The sequence below is a fragment of the Silurus meridionalis genome, chromosome 14 (genome assembly GCF_014805685.1).
Source record: "Silurus meridionalis isolate SWU-2019-XX chromosome 14, ASM1480568v1, whole genome shotgun sequence".
Lineage (NCBI taxonomy): Eukaryota > Metazoa > Chordata > Actinopteri > Siluriformes > Siluridae > Silurus > Silurus meridionalis.
In genome coordinates, this window is record NC_060897.1 from 14,353,877 (window position 1) to 14,370,926 (window position 17,050).

The 17,050-nt window shown below is 35.7% G+C and overlaps 2 protein-coding genes across 3 annotated transcripts in view; one reads left to right on the forward strand and one right to left on the reverse strand.

Moving 5' to 3' along the window:
* Positions 1-1,168: 1,168 nt before the first annotated feature.
* Positions 1,169-16,938, reverse strand: LOC124396678 (myosin phosphatase Rho-interacting protein-like). The gene is made up of 22 exons (XM_046865876.1): positions 16,667-16,938; positions 15,713-15,790; positions 15,518-15,583; positions 15,049-15,200; positions 14,528-14,615; positions 13,993-14,170; positions 12,963-13,299; positions 11,956-12,046; positions 9,129-9,227; positions 8,969-9,022; positions 8,350-8,418; positions 8,128-8,217; positions 7,934-8,043; positions 7,360-7,819; positions 7,130-7,213; positions 5,029-6,612; positions 3,833-3,977; positions 3,637-3,754; positions 2,571-2,730; positions 2,352-2,453; positions 2,161-2,238; positions 1,169-2,043 (listed from the first exon to the last, which is right to left on the reverse strand). Exons 1-22 carry the CDS (start codon positions 16,790-16,792, stop codon positions 1,894-1,896), a joined length of 4,419 nt encoding a protein of 1,472 aa, XP_046721832.1. The 5' UTR covers positions 16,793-16,938; the 3' UTR covers positions 1,169-1,893.
* The window catches only part of dhrs7ca (dehydrogenase/reductase (SDR family) member 7Ca), a 32,553-nt gene continuing 25,414 nt past the window's right edge, over positions 9,912-17,050 (forward strand). Inside the window, exons 1-2 of one of the 2 annotated variants that reach the window (XM_046865881.1) lie at positions 9,912-10,074; positions 10,196-10,319. In XM_046865881.1, coding sequence (XP_046721837.1) covers positions 10,277-10,319 — 43 coding nt within the window. In that variant the 5' untranslated portion in view covers positions 9,912-10,074; positions 10,196-10,276. The remainder of the gene's footprint in view (positions 10,075-10,195; positions 10,320-17,050) is intronic. The other variant, XM_046865882.1, reaches the window with a different exon arrangement.

Here is a 17,050-nt window from a genome sequence, read left to right on the forward strand (position 1 = left end):
CACAAGAAGTCATTACAAATAAGTGTGCATTCAGATGAACAGATAAAAAATATGGGGTGCCAATGTTGGTTTAAAAGGACTCAAGAGGTCTACAGAGACCTGACCATAACCTCTGTATTAAGATCTTTGGGATGAACTGTCTGGAGTAGCACATCTCTATGTAATGCATCTTTCGTGAGCCAGTCTCTGTTAAGATAGGGTTGTGTCCCATGTCCATCCTTCATGATAAATGAACAGTTGACCTAACAAATTCTGCAGATACTGTGCAATCCAATCCATCACAACTATGTGCATACACCTTATATTACCTTTACCAGTGGCCTTTTAAGTGTAAAATTCTTTAGCCCTAAGACTTGATATAAACCCCAGAGCCCTGACTAGAGCACATGATCGACTAATTTATTTATTTCCACAACAGACCAGCCAGAATCACATTTAACTGCCATTGGGGGGAAGAAAAAGAGTGAGAAAAGAAAGAAATAGTTGAGAAGTTGTGTGGAAAGAACCTGAATGCAGAGGCCCCTTTCAATCTTGGACTAGCCACATGACAAGGAAGCATTTTGAAATGTTTTCATTACACATCTGGTGTGGTAAAGTCATGAGGGACTAAACATATGTGTAGAGGTTCTTTGATGTGCTCAAAGACAACCTATGTTTCCATGATTGTAATAAACCTTGTGTGGATGCTCTCACATGCTCTCTTCCATGACCTACACTGTTGAAACTATAGCTTGCTCCTGGAAAGACAAAAAGAGGGGGGAACAGAAAATACAAACAAAAAAGCAAATAAAAAAGCAAGTCTTCAGCTCCTCTGTGGCTAAAACATAAAACTGCTAAAAACTTAACTATTTGGACACAATAAGGTCAGAAAAACATCAAAAACTGTTTAAATATGTAAAATATCTGAAGGTAAACAAGCAGAGATTTTTCCCACTTTGACCAGAGGGGGGCATACAAGAAAAACCCAACATCCTAAACACCCAATGCATTGTACCAGTGTTGTTATACCTGCAATTTAATGACTGAAATTGAATATATTTCAATCTGTGATTTCTTTCTATTTTCTTTCTGAATTTTAGACATTTGTGTAATTATGTGACTTGAATGGAAAAAAAAGTCAATGCTCATTTATTTCGTATTTCCACCTTTAATATAAAATATGTGAAATTTTAATTATATACTCTACCTCAACAACATTTACAAATAGAATCAAGATAATAAAATAAATTGCTATACAGTTCAATTACAAAACAAAAAATAATGGAGAGATACAAGAAATATGCAGAAAAATATTCATAAAAAGTAAATTCTAGAAAAAACCTTTGGACTTTGTTCATAAGTCCATAAGATATTAATAGCATTAAACAAAATATACACAAATCAACAGAAAGATTCGTTGGGTAAATATTTGTCCTTCTGGATAAACCCTTAAAAATGTTATGCATGTATCAGTTGTATCTTTCCTATTTAACCCTTTTAACCTGAAACCCCCCTTAATTCTCTGCAGAACCCTTCTTCTTTTAGAGTGTCGAAAATCGATTCACTGGAAACCCTGTGTATGACACAAAAACCTAATAAGGCATTCTGTGATGTGCACAAATATAAAACAGTTATACTTTCATTTGTGTTACACCAACTGAAGGCTGTCAGGACTCTCCATTTACATTTATGGCATTTGGCAGATGCCCTCATCCAGAGTGACTTACAAGTGAGTAATTAAGGGTTTTAAAGGCCTTTGTTTAAGGAAACAGCAGCGGCAGCTTAGTGGTCTTGATCTTGTCATTTGCACTGAACAACTATGTTCAGGGTATCTTAATAAAATGTAAAAATTAAATGCAACATCATACTTTTCAGGTTTTAAGTGGTGCAGGCCTGGTGGAAGCAGCAATTGCATTAACTGGCATTGTTTAAAGACTCTTCTAATGCCTTGTAAACTAATTTCAGATTCTCCTTGAGCTGTGAAATGTGTTGTTCTGCAGTGTCCTTGACCAAGCTCAGTTCTGTCTGTATTTCTTGATTTTTTTCTGAAGCAAACTTTTGATCCTGCAACAGAAATAATATAAATAACAAATATTTAAAGATTGTGATGCTGCACATTATTCAAAGTAATTTGGTACAATGATTATTCATTCAGTTGGATAAGTTCATTTTTGCGCCTACCATTTTTGCAGCAGAGAGTTCAGTTTTTAAAGCATCAATTTCTTGTTGTTGATAAAACTCTTTAACCTGGAGCTTGATCTGAAAAAGACAGATACAAATTCTAGATATCAATCTAAACAGGGCAGTGCCAAGATCACTATTTATCAAGATATGCAACAGATTCTAGGGGAAAAAATATAAAGTGCACTTGCCATCAGTTCATACTGTTCCCTGTCATCACCCAGCTGACCACAACCATCCTTTGCAACTGCAAACCATCTCATGATCTTTTTAACAAGATCACTAGTTAGCTCCTATGCAACAAACAAACATGCAGTTCATCATACAGTATGTTCATCAGCCGTAACCCAACTATTGCAAAAGCTTACAAGTTTACATTTCAAGCAAAATAAATAAATATATTGCATTACCTGGTTTTGAGCAATAAGTGCTAGGTACTTGCAATGACACTGCTGTAAAGCATCTCCCTCTGCCTGCAGAGCTTTAGCCAGGCATACATTCTCCAAACACTTTTGTGTGTACTGCTCAGACAATGCATATAACTCCCTCTGAACTGCTGACAACTCCTCACTTACACACACACACACACACACACACACACACACACACACACACACACACACACACACACACACACACACACACACACACACACACACACACACACACGCAAGCCAAACTTAAATAAATACTATTCAGGTCTTTTACCCTGTAGTTTTGAAGAGCAGTTTGGCACTGGTATGATGCTCCCAGTTCCTGTTACAAAAGCATCCCAAAAGCATGATTGGTTTCCTTCTGATGTAATGCTTGGCATTTTAGCAAAAGTACCCAATCTCTTGTCGTCAGATAACAGAATATTATTGTCGTTCTCATTAACCCAAATTCATGGGTACAAATGGGAGTCATGAGTCCTTTATTGATGAATGGCTTCTGTCTGGCCTCTGTACCATAAAAACCTGACTGAGATTATCTTTCTTACGCACCCAAAACCTCTGGATTATCACCGTACCGACATCACAGCCCTGACTTCAATGGTTTAGAACTTTCTATTATATCTACTGGAAGCTTTAGTATTCTGCAGGCTGTTGAGAATCAATTTTAAGGATGATCAAACAAACCAGATGATCATGAGCCCAATTTAGAGCCCTAAAAGGGGTTGTAAACAAATTTGATGTATATTCAAGATAATCGAGTTCTTGTTACAATTGAAAAATTATTGAATCTGTTTAAAACTGAATTTATTAAGTAAAGTGAATTGGTCTAAATTCTAAATACCAAATTTCACACATTATCTAAAAACAAATATAAAACATTATTGAAATAATAAAGTATACATATACATGTGCAAAGAAAAATTGCTTTCATCAAAATGTAGCTTAAAAATAAATATGTTACAATTATAAACACTGTAAAAAAAAAATAGCACTTCTGACTGCTACAACATGTATGTATGGTGTTTGACTTTTGTTCCAATACCTGTGATTTTTCAGTATGACATCAATATTTGTGTCACAACTGTACATTTTCTCCCGATATGCCTTCTGCAGTATTTTATTCAGTTCTGAGCTATGGGCTCTCTTCATAGCTTTAATAACTGTTAACAACCACAGAAGCAGTTACTCACAAAATCATGTTTAAAAATGATCATATCAACACAGAAAAAAGGACATACCAGTTAGACAGGCAGCCACTTCTTCAGTTAGAAGCCTCTCTTTCTCCTTGTGTAACATCTCCTGCTCTTGCTGGTGTTTGAGGAGGATTTCTTTTTCTTTCCTATGAGACTCCTTTAACAAACTGATGCCCTGTTCAAATGCAGCCTGTGGAAGGGCAAAATAAAACAAAATACCACATTAGGTAAGGTTAAAGAAGATGGAAACATAAATAATTGCAGGTACTGAGGTATGTGGTTTTTTTTATTATTAAAGCAGTTTATTATTATTATTATTATTATTATTATTATTATATTACTATTATTATTATTGGTAGATTAATCAAATTAATGCAATAGACATAATTATATTGATATAATTAAGTAATTGATTAAAATGTGCACATAAGTTGATTAAATAAAATTAAATAAATGGAAAAATATAAAAGTTTACATTTGTAAGACCCTATTTGGGTAATACTGTGTGTGTGTGTGTGTGTGTGTGTGTGTGTGTGTGTGTGTGTGTGTGTGTGTGTGTAGAATAGCCTTAATTTGTCACATATACATTACAGCAGAGTGAAATTCTTTTCTTCGAATTTTCCAGATTGTTCAGAACCTGGGGTCATTCATGATATGGTCAGCCACGATACAGAGGAACACAGAGGGTTAAGGGCCTTGCTCAAGGGCCCAAAAGTGGCAGCTTAGCGATACCGGGGCTTGAACATCCGACCTTCCTATCAGTGTGTGTTTTTTATATTAAATATCCTAAAGACTTTTTACATAACTGTTCTACTTATTTCAGCATACATTACCAAATGTCAAGTCAAGTTTATTTCTATAGCGCTTTTCACAACAGACATTGTCTCAAAGCAGCTTTACAGACATTTAACAGTTAAGGTGAACAATGTGTATTTATCCCTGATGAGCAGCCATGGTGACTGTGGCAAGTAAAAACTCCCTTAGATGTTATGAAGAAGGAACCAGACTCAAAAGGGGAATCCATCCTCATTTGGGTGACATCAAAAGTGTGATTAGAGTGAGAACTAACATGAGCACCGAAGTGTGAGATTATGAGTAATGTCCTTTCTACAGTCTTATACAGTCAGAACCAGGAGCTACTGAGCACCTCATAAAATAGCTCAACATTTGCAAACATCACAGATCCAACACCAGCTTCTCCATGCCAAAGACCTTTAAAAAAAAAAAAGATCGATATTTACCTTGAGTGTCTGCTTGTCTTCATCATGTTGCTGTAGAGATGTCAGTCTTTCACATAGCAGGTGCTCAATTTCCTTAATATGACTTTTCAAATTAGAAATAATTTCTCGTCCAGGACCTTCACTGATCTCAGCCATGTTGTCCTGTTCCAGCATCATCTTTTGTTTTTCGGTTTGTATTGCTACAGGTTTTTGCATTATTACAGGATGACTCAGCTTCTCTATCAAATAAGCAGCCATGATGTCCATGACTATGCTGATAATCGGAGAGAATGCATTTTTTTGCATCCAGATGAGACACTGTACAGCTTTCTTAGAAAGATTTGCATTACTGGTGAATGATTCGACTTTGGATGTTAAATGATCAATCAGGATCAAACTCTTTTCTATGTGCTCTTTAAGACCTTTCCATATCACATGCTTTTTTTCCTTCTCTATTTTTCCATCATCCATTTCAATAATGTCAGGGTGGGTTGATGTATTACCTGAATGATCAAGTCCTAAATTTCTGCAGAGGGCTGAATGGTACATTTTTACTTCCTCTAGTTTTATTTCAGCACTCTGTAGTAGACAGTCAGCATACTTAATCTCCATGCTATCAGAGGTAGTGGCCTTTAAATGGTTCACAAAGCTTTGCCAAATGTAACTTTTCATCTGTAGCCAGCTTAACTCTTTGGGGTTGATCTGTGCAGTTTCATGCTCTGAGACAGATTCATTGACATTTCCAGCTAGTTGACTGACGACCTTGAGTAAAAACCCAAACACACTGGACCTCTTCTTCAGCTCTTCAACTGTTTCTATTCTATTCTGGCATTGCTGGTCTTTTGTGGTTGTCACTCCTTTACAGAGACGTATATTAGCTTCTAGCTCCCTTTGTAACATTTCGTTTTTCATATAATTTTCCATTGTCTGCTGATGATCATTAACCTCAAATTTCATAAGAATGTTCTGAGACTGCAATTCGTTGCAAGTCATAGTTGAAAGCCATTGTTGGCTCACCAGCTCACACACTTTTAACTCCACTACTTGCACACACTGACAGAGTCGATCAATAATATCTGGAAATGCCATTTTGCATTCACTGTCCATAGCTAAAAAATTCAGACCTCTGAGTGTAGCCTCCTTTAGCTGTAGAGTTGGATGAAAGTACATCAGACTGTCTTCCATTTTTGTTAGCTGGGTCTGTGCCTCCTGGAGTTTCCCACAGCTCCTGGCAAATTCCAAATCCAAACACTCCACTATGGACTCTCGTTCTGACTGGTTGCCATTTGAGTGATAGACAAGTTCAGCCTTAAGCCTGTCTATCTCTCGGTCTGCTTCAGCTAGCTGGTTTACCAGTTCTTGGTTCCTCTGGTTAAGGGCCTTATTTTGTCTAGTCAGGAACTCAGCTTCCTGAGACAAAAGCTTCAACATGGTTTGATCGCGATCAGTATCCTCACTTATCACCAGTGCATTGATCTGTTGTCTTTTTCGATCTTTTATATGATGTCCGTTTGTCTCTTGATACTTGTCAGTCAGACTGGGGTTTTGTTTATCTGGACTTAATCTCTGTAGTTCCCAATATTTTACAAGATCACATGTCTGCTCCTGATCCAATGAGGAATAAAGAATTTGAATCAGATCAGCCCAACATAATGTAACAATATAAAATGTGTCCAAGATTTTAGAATTTTACCTTAAACAAGCTAGACAAACAGTAACAATCTACTTCATGGACTATATTGCCAAAATAGTTTGAGCACTTGACCACCACACCCATTTGTGCCCATTTTCCAAACTGTTGCCACAAAGTTTAAAGCACAGATTTTTTATATGATCTTTTTGTATGCTGTTGTAAGCTTTGAATACATTACAATTTACCTCCTTGGTTGACATCAGTAATGCTCTTGTGTGTAAATGGGCAAATTCTGTCAAACATTCCAAATTATAGTGAAAAGCCTTCTCAAAAGAGTGGTGGTAACAGCAAAGAATGAATGAAGTTTGGAATGGGGTGTTTAAAAAAACATTGAAATGTGATGGTTTTGTTTCTACAGACTTTCGGCTATATAGTGTATGTATATATAAAGTATTTGGCTTATAAGGCAATAATAAATCGTAATCCCACCCCTAAACTGCAGTGTGTGCTATGTCCATGATCTTGTGAGTAGTCCTGATTAGCCAACTCTGACTGGATATTTAGTTCCTCCATCTGATGGTCAAAACAGACACAAAAACACACATTAACTCAGACTTCACTTTTAGCAAATTAATAAACATACAAAACTTAATTGAGAGATTTACTGAAAATATTGAAAGGCTAAGTGTAGTCCTCCAACAAAGCACATTTTTGCTCACCCTTGTCATGTAATGTTCTAGAAGTTTCTTCGGCTCAACAGAGTCCTGGCATACTGGGTAAAGTTGAACTCTTTTCTCCTCCCTGATAGCCATCTTCTCCACTCTCAGCCAACATTTTTCAATCTCCCTCATTCTCTCTTGCTGCTGATTCTCCTGTGTAGAACTGTTCCTCTCCTCTGAGAGGCATACTGTAGAACCCATTACAATGGTATACTTTTGCCTGCGCTCCTCTCTTCCCCTCCTTCTGTTGATGCTCTCCTCTGCATTCTGCTCTACCCTCTCTTGTTCTCTGGTTCCTTTCTGGGTAAACATATGAGTCCAGATGGAGCTGGAGGTTTTAGGGTTTTCTCTGCCCCTCCTAAACTGATCAAACCTGTGTTTTTTATGGCACTTGTCCTTGACAGGGCATGACAAAGTCATGGATTCTTGAGTAACATCTGGGCCAGAGTGAGTTCCCATTCTGTAAGGACAATTGCCGGAATGCTGAATTAATTAAAGTGGATTGAACATTCATTCATTCTAGTGCAGAAGTCTGCAATTTAACATATGTTCTCTCCTGTGTATTAGCATTTACCTGGCAACATTTGGTGCATTCTGGTCCTGAATATTCTTAGTAAGAGCCTTCATCCAGTTTTGTTGCAGCCCAGCAGTCACAGTGGCCAATTTGTAGGTCATTCTATGAGTCTATGTGGATACATTTTTTTATTATCTATAAAAATAGGTTTATCTGTTAATATAAAATGCCTATTTATAAATGGTTTAACATACCCATATTTCAAAGACAAAGTTCCTCTGATCATGAAGCTCAGTGACTCTATGACAAGTAGTCAGGTCAATCTCTCCTACCAGTTGTGAGGCCTTCAAAGAAAAACAATAATATGTAGCATATTATTACATTTAACATTCTCTAAATATCAGCTGTTAATACTCAAACTTTTTAGCGTACACCATCAATTATGATGTGATGGAAAGGAAAATCTGTAAACTTGCCTCCTCTGACACAGAGTCAAAGTAATAACGTAGGCTATGAGCAGACAGCACGAACCAGTACTTCCTCCACTGGGTAAAACAAAAATGAGCATGGTTAGCCATTCTGTCGTTATACAAATATAAACATGCATATTATCATTATTATTACTTAAATTATTTTCCCAAAATAGCACCACTCCTAATAAAAAAAATAATAAAAATCTAAATATTATCAATCTTTATCAAGCTTAAGATTTATAAATGAAAAACACCAAAGCATCACCCTTTAATTTGTTATAGAGGAAACATAAGATTTCCTAGATTCATTAATTTAAATTTCTAAACCAATATTTGATTTCGTTCGATTTTGCGATAAGAATGTCTTAACAAAAAAAAAGTTAGTTCCAATTAAATGCAATTTTTTTTATTTATACAGGTCCTTTCATTCATGAAAATAGACTGATCAAACACAGTCACTTGAAAATGCCTAATTTAGATAAGGCAAAAATCTCAGACATATAACGGCATTAATTGCATAATTTAATGCTCGAATATAATTCAAATCCAGCATAACTAGGGCTTTTTTAATAGTGGTTTATAAGGAAATTCCACCCAAGAATCCAAAAGACCAAGTACTCACCTGATCATGGGCATACATTAAGAGCCACCCTTTTTTGAAGTTCAAAAGATCTGGCTATAAAAACAATAAATTGAACATGGGCATTAGCAAAGCATTTTTTGCAATATGTCAACGGACGAAACTGTATGATTTATCAGTCAGGTTGAAAAACCTCACTTACTGTCATGGTAGAGTCTGCAGCTTTGGCTTCCACTGTCTGCAGTCTTCTGTGAGGAGTAATGTTGCTATGTGGTGATTCCAACTGCCCTGCTGATTTCTCCTGAAATGTATGCAAACAAAATAAGCATACATTAGTTTTATGATAATATAATAGTACTTTTTTCTCCCTCTATTTGTACTTATACATTGTACTGTGTATATACTGTTATTATAGTATGTGTATATTCTTTTCTTATATATTTGCATATATATTATTATTATTATTATTATTTGTTTTTATTTCTTTGTATATTCTTTTTTATATATTTGCATTTATTTTTATTTCTTAATTTTGCTGCTGTAACATAAAAATTTCCCCACTGTGGGACGAATAAAGGTTTATCTTATCTTAATATAACCTACATATACAACTTCAGAATATGCAGTTTAATAAAAACAGCACAATCAAGAAAGTACAACCCCATTTCCAAATAAAGTTGAGCCACTGTTAAAAAGTAAAAGAACATTTAATGATTTGCTAAACTTATAAAACCATATGTTATTTGCAATAGAACATTTAAAACATCAAATGTTTTATTTAAGGAAATTTACTGTTTCAAGGAATAAATAAGGTCATTTTGAATTTGGTGGCTCAAAACACGTTTAAAAAAGGTGGGGCGACTTAAGGGTGGAAAAGCGCTACTAAAAAGAAACAGCTGGTGGAACATTTAGCAACTAATTATGTCAATTGGAAGCAGGTCAGTAACATGACTGGGATTAAAAGAATCTTGAGAGGTAGAGTCTTTTAGAAGTAAAGATGGCCAGAGGTTTACCAATTTGCAAAAAAATAAATATGTGCACAGGAGAAAATCAATCAATATTGGATGCTTGTGAACTTTGAGTCCTCAGGTAGCACTGCATTGTCATCCACAATGCTGGTTAAAACTTTATCATGCAAAGACGACGACGTATGTTAACATGATCCAGAAATGCCACAATCTTCTCTGGGCCAAAACTAATTTAATATAAACTGAGACAAAGTGGAAAACTGTTGAAAACTGTAAAATTAAAGTTTTTAATTCTTCTTAGAAACTATGGAAGCTGCATCCTCCAGAATAAAGTGGAGAGGGAATACTCAACTTGTTATCAGTGCTCATTAGGGACTATGGAATGGGCAGCTTTTACCTCTGGAAAGGCACTATCAATGATAAAGGTATGTACAGCTTTTAAGCAACACACACTACCATTTGACTGTCATTTTCAAGGAAGGCCTTGCATAGTTCAGCATGAGAAGGCTAAACAGTACAGAACTTTTACCAGTTGAAAACATTTGGTGAATCATGAAATGAAAAATATGACAAAGAAGACCCGGTCTGTTAAAAAGCTAGAATCCTGTATGAGACATAGAGAGGACAACATTTCCCTCCCAAACATTGAGCAACTGGTCTCCTGAGTTCCCAAACATATATGGACTGTTGTCAGAAAAATGTATGCTACACAGTAGTAAACATGGCCCAGTCTCAACTTTTTTTTTTTTTTTCAAAAAAATCAAAATTACTTTATTTCCTTAGTTTCAACATGTTTTCTATTTTTATGTCAACTGTAAAGATAGCAAAAGAGTGAAGCATGACTTTTTTCAAAATAAAAATAATATTAATTATCATTTTAACTGTGATTGCACCATTGTTTTTATTCATAAGCTGATTTTTTTTTTTATATCCTATTTTCTCATGCATGAATAAATATGTCATCTCCAGTGTTATGCAATTGTGATGAGTGAAGGAACATGAATCAGTCATAAATAAAACAAATTACAGGTGACACATGAGCAATGGAAAATATCCCAACAGAGGAAGGAAACTAAAACATACATAGTTGCATGCCTAATGGTGCCAAGTGAACCATCTTCTACTTAAAAACAACAAACACATTCAGGTATTGACATTGCCTGAGGCCAGTTGACTCATCTTAGTGTCACAACATACATGCCAGCCTGATTAAGGGTCTGTCGATGCAGATGACGCTAAGAATCAACAACAGTACTTACATACATGCATATCAGTGGCTTCCGACAATCAAATCACAGTATGCTTCCTCCCTAAAAACACCTGGTCTTGTTAGTCATGGCCCCAGGATAAACTGCTCAAACCAGCTGTGCTTTGGTTTCAGTATGCCAATGCAAAATGACTCAGGTTCAGCTAGACTGAAAAGGTGACGATTAGATATTGACATGTGAATACACTCTAATGTCTGTAAGGTATAATTGAGGTCCCTGCACTTTAGACAACATTTTGCAGATTTCTAACACATGCCTTTACAGGATGCAAAAAAAGCCGCAAACAGGACTCTCGTCCTAAGCAGACACTATGCATGAAAAGTCACAAAGGATTACAGTTTACAAAGATCAGTGCAACCCCACTTTTGCTGCAATGTATTTTGAAAAGTATTCATTTTATGTACACTGACACAAACTCTTACATTACACATCTCTTACATTAAATCTACATGAAAAGTGCAGTTAAATACATATGAAAAGTTTGTTTGCTAAAACTATAATTACTTATTTGGGATGGACAGGAATCTTGCAGTGCAAAACATAAGGTTGTTCAAACTGATCTTATTGGTAAACTGTAATTTGCTGTTTCCCTGAGATCAGCTGTGCTTTTGATGGTGTTTCCTGATTGACAGTAGTATATACAGTTGTACTGGAAATGATGTAGTTATATTTAACAATTAAAATGACTATGATTTACTGCTTCTGATAATGGGACATTAGCATTATAAATAATAGTGATGTCCCTAAGACATTAAGACCACTTGATTTTTTAATTGCCACTGCTACACATTACCATTATCTGGATGCAGGCAGTTTGGCTTCTGTTGGTGCACTGTGGACGTGTTTGTTCGTTTTCATCAGTCCAACACTCATCCACATTCGTGCTGTGACAAAACAAAAAGCAAACAGGTCACATCCAGTTCTAATTCAAAAGATTTAGGGTTTATTAAACCTCATCCCTGATCGTATGTCTTTACCACTCCATAAAAAAGAATTCCATTATAGAAGATAGAATACACACATTAATACACATCCAGCTATTTTAGGTTTTAAGTTTTTGGATTTTTCTTTGTTGCAGCAATATAAAGCAATATGTGTTCATATCACTTCAAATGTAATTCTTAGAATACCTACAAATAAATAAATAAATAAATAAATAAAAATAAATTTTCCAGTTCTTGAAACATGTCACTGTAAAATTGGCGGTAAATTTGTAAAATCCCAACTTTGGTGTTTGCAAGACGCATGGGATAATAGGGCATTTTCTCGTGTTGTTATGGAGTGGACATAATTTTTTTTATATTTAATAGTAAAAAAATGAATAAATATTTTTGGTATAATAATATTTTAGTTTAAGAGTCCTGACTAAGAGATTTGTTTCATTTGCATAACCATCTAATTCATTTGGAGCATCTAAACATAACTTTCATATTAGAATAGGGTGGCCCCTTAAACCTGTCCCTTAAAATAACAAAAGAAAAAGCTAAGGACCCCTTTTTGGGTTTCTAATTCTTTTCTAATCATTATAGTTCCTGAAAAGCAAAATAAGTGATGGCTAATTTTAGTGACTTTAATTTACCATCTTTTGGAGATTAGCAGTTGAGGAAATTTGAAAGCAGTCCATCTGCTAATAGTGGGGTAAATGCCTTTGATCTGATGCTCTGCTAAAATTGTCGTGCAAGTAAAACAGTGGAACTGCATCAAAGCCATCTGCTGTCCCTTGCTGCAGAACTGTATTTACTTTCAAAGCTTATATTTGGCACACAAACAAAATACACACACAGCAATATATCAGTTTACCTGCACTTAATGAAGCAAGAAACCTTGTCACACTCATCTTGTAGTGTCTTCGCTTGGAGTTTTGCAGTATTTCCTTGGTCTTGAGTCATGTGCTTTGCTAATGATAAAACCTTAGAATGTCTTTCATCATTGCTCTCTGCATCATCCTCTTGCCAGTGCAAAGAGTGGGAAGCACTGCTGTTGAGATGCAAGTTAGATGGAGACCAGTCAGGGGTCACAGCCCTCCATGGATCAGGGCTATGAAGAGAGGTCAAATGATGAAAGAGTGACGCATCCTTAGTTTGATGTGTGTCTACATTAGAGGTTGTTTGCTTGATGTCCAGAGTATTCCACTTTCCTATGGAGAGATATGTTTTGGATTCATATAATGGAAAAGAAATGTTATACAATGATCATGCAAAAGACAAAAAAAAATTCTCATTTAAGATCCTCATATTAGCATTCAGGATTATGTAGGTGATGAATTAAGGAAGTGCTACAGCAGTCCACTATTGTATAAACATGGCATGGCAATATGTGACCCGCAATCAAAACAGCATCTGTAAAAAGCAGTTGGTTCTGGAATTCTCCTATATGCCACACTCCATAAAGTAGATCCTCAGAGGTTGATCTTGCCCTGCACTTCTTTAATGAGAAGCCCTGGAGGAAAAGTCTACACAGGAAGGCTTTCTTCTTGTCGAAATCACATCCTGTCTGTTTTTTCTAGGAGACTGGCTGGACCATGAGTGGGAAATGCAATCTGGGACTGTTTTTTAAAATAGCATACTCAACCTATGAAGTATAATAAGACAACACTCCTTGAATTATAATAATCAGAACTAATAATGAAAACTAAAAGCATTCTACAGTATATGACTGAATTTCTTATTATTTTTGTTTATTGAATGTGTGTAAGAAAAGCAGCAAAATCCATAAAAATATTTCATAAAAAAAGTCCAATTACATTTAAATAAACTTTCTTAAACAGTTACCAAAAGCTAGAACAACGTGAACAACGTTTGCATCCAAATATCTCGTTTTGTGCGCTTGCCTGAGCTGAGGGAATCCGCATCAACAGTGGTAAACTTCACATCATGGCCTATGTTCATATCCTCTGATTCCTCACTTGGTTCATCTTCTCTGCTTGGGTTACACAGTTTATTGGCTTCTACTGCTCCTGTGTTTGCATCTTCAATGCTATACATAGATTTCATTGTAGATGCCTCCTCCTAAAAATACAGATACAACTGCAATCTACTGAGTTGGAACCATACACAAACTGTAAGCACATGAATAAAATGTTAACTTTATACAGCCAGGTTCATAAGTATTTGGATATTGATGGTCGTGTTTGTTTTAGCGTAATAAATAACAATAAATATACTGGGAATTACCAAACAAGCAGAATTTAGCTTTTGTGGTTCCCTACTTATTACAGAACTAACAGTAATTGTACAACTGACTGTTCAGGTGTTCCATGGCCATGTGTGTATTCCTTTTCAGTTCACTCACATGTAAGTAGATTAAAGGACTATACGTTTTTTTTATGTAAGCTTTACTGTAGTAACTGTAAAACAACTTGCCACCTTTGAAAGAACAGGCGTCCAGCTTCCTTCTTTCCTTTTTCGTCCTTGCTCGTTGGTCTGTCTGAAGACTAGAAGCTGCTCGCACCAACTATAGAAAAATTCAAACTCACAGGGCTTCATAAAAATTACAAACTGTAATAATAATAATACTTTTCTACAGGTTTTCTGCCTCTATTACAAAACTGATTTAACCTTTCATAAGGCCAGTCATTCAAACATCACAGCATATGTTCTCCCTAAAAATATTATCTGCTTAAAATGATTCACATTAGCAATTTCTTTTTTATGTTTTTAAATCCAAATAAGCAATAATGAGATACATTTATGATAAGGATTAGATGGCAATGTGTACTATAGAAATATTGTCCACAAAAAAATGCTCTATGATGCAAAACTTCATGTCAACATTTGGGATAAGAATAAATAATATAAAACATAAAAAATAAGAAATGATTATTAGTAATATTGGTAGTGAAACAAAGCTCACATGCTGTATTGTTCTACTGAGAAGCATCACTGACCCACTGATGATGTCTTTGCTGTCTCCACGGATGTAAATCTCTTTTTCTGGAGTGATGATGCACAGTGTGTTTTTCTGTCCTGTCCTCTCCTCAGCATGAATCACATCATTGCACTGGTGCAGGTTTATGGTTCCTTGAGGAATTGTACTTAGCTGAAACACATATATATTGTATATCTAACATTTCTGTCAATTTGACCAGAAGGAGTTTGTGTATACATATATAGAAGACAAAGGAAATGAAATAATCCTAGATGTGTGTGCAGCCAGAACAGAGTGAAACTGCTTTCAGACCTATAGCATCACTTGATTACAGAAATCTGTTTAAAATGTGTGGCAGGAACTACAAGCCTGACAGAGTTTATGAGAGAGTGCAAAGCAAAACAGCCACGCATCTGGCTACAACATGCACAAGATAACACAGTCAGATGTATTTCTGCTTATCTGGTTTGTTTGTCGGTGTCCCTTACCAACTCATCAAGCGCAAACTCTAGGCAGCCGTTCTCATAAAGGACAAAAAAACGACGTTGCCATTTCTAAGAACACAGAGAATAGACAAAGACGCTGTGTTAACAAACTCCCATAACATGCATTCAAACCACAAATAAATGCAGTGCCATTTTCTGTTTTTAAGCAGCAAAAGGCACTGGGGAAGTGTTTGTTACCCGGGACCGCTGCACTGGTTTGTCAAAGTCCAGACCTTCAGGTGCGATGCAGAGCCAGCTCGCGTAGATTGGTTTAACCTGTTAGCAGTAAATAGGGAGTTCAGTAGAGTGATAAACATATAATAATTAGAAAATTTAATATTAGAATCAATCAGTAAGTAAGTAAGTAAGTAAGTACTTTATTTAAAAATAATGTGCTCACACACACACACAAAAAAAAATTGTTAAACAAATATATTTTAACTCGAGGATAAAAAAAAAAAAGAAAAATGTAATTTAACCAGTGTAACTAAAAAAAAGACCATTTGCATTTAGAATAAAGGGCTTTCCTTGCCAGTAAATGTGACTGTAGTGTCTATCAGTAAGTAAGCAAGTAAGTACTTTTCTTGAAAGTGATGTGCTCACACACACACACACACACACACACACAAAATATTGTTAGGATAATATATATATATGTATGGATATATATATGGATGTAAATCACTTTTTGGTGTAAGTACTGCACCTCTTTTATTTAAATATATACAGGTAAAGGAACAGGAAAAAGGTTCAATTTACCACTTGTTAGTATGTTTAAACCTGACAGACTTGATATTGACATTATACTGTATAAAATAGTAGGTTTTATCTTTTTTTTTAATGACTTTTTGGTCAATATTGGGGTACAATGTGTGTAGTTGCAGTAGCATGCAGCTGTAGGCCTTCCCCCCCCCCCAGTGACTTTTCTCATATATTTGGGATTGAACAATGACTGGACACAGTAATCCAGAATATTTAAAAAAAAACATTGTTAAACAAATATATTTTGACTCGAGGATAAAAAATAAAAAAGCTACGCTGAAACTATAATATATATTATATAATAATATAAATATATAATCATTCATTTGTAGGTGCTGTAAATAGAGTTATTATAATTAGTATGTAATTAGAAAACTCTCAGTTGTCTACCTGCTCCAAGTCCTCGCGCGTGGTCACGTGCAGCTCGCGGGATTTAAAGCAGTTCTGACATCTGCTCGGGTCAAACACGTTCTCTTGAAACTTCTCACACGGAAACTCCATTTTCATTTGCGACATGATTTCTTTCTACTCCTGTTTCACTTTATAAGCTGTTTGTCTCTCCAGAAAGCGTCTTCCAACCCGTGTTACAGCCATTTAAAGCGGGAGTGGGATGGGCTGCTTCATTACAATGACAGGGGAGGCGAAATATTAAGGTGTGTGTGTGTGTGTGTGTGTGTGTGAGAGAGAGAGAGAGAGAGAGAGAGAGAGAGAGAGAGAGAGAGACCCCCATCCTCTTGAACGAATTTCAGACTTACACAACACACTTACTCACCA

Coding starts and splice junctions, on each gene's coding strand:
- LOC124396678 (XM_046865876.1), bottom strand. CDS start 16,792: ATGTCGCAAATGAAAATGGAGTTTCCGTGTGAGAAGTTTCAAGAGAAC. Junction 12,047..12,962: donor TCTTGCTTCATTAAGTGCAG/GTAAACTGATAT, acceptor GTTTTGTCACAG/CACGAATGTGGATGAGTGTT. Junction 3,755..3,832: donor AGTGGCTGCCTGTCTAACTG/GTATGTCCTTTT, acceptor GGTTGTTAACAG/TTATTAAAGCTATGAAGAGA.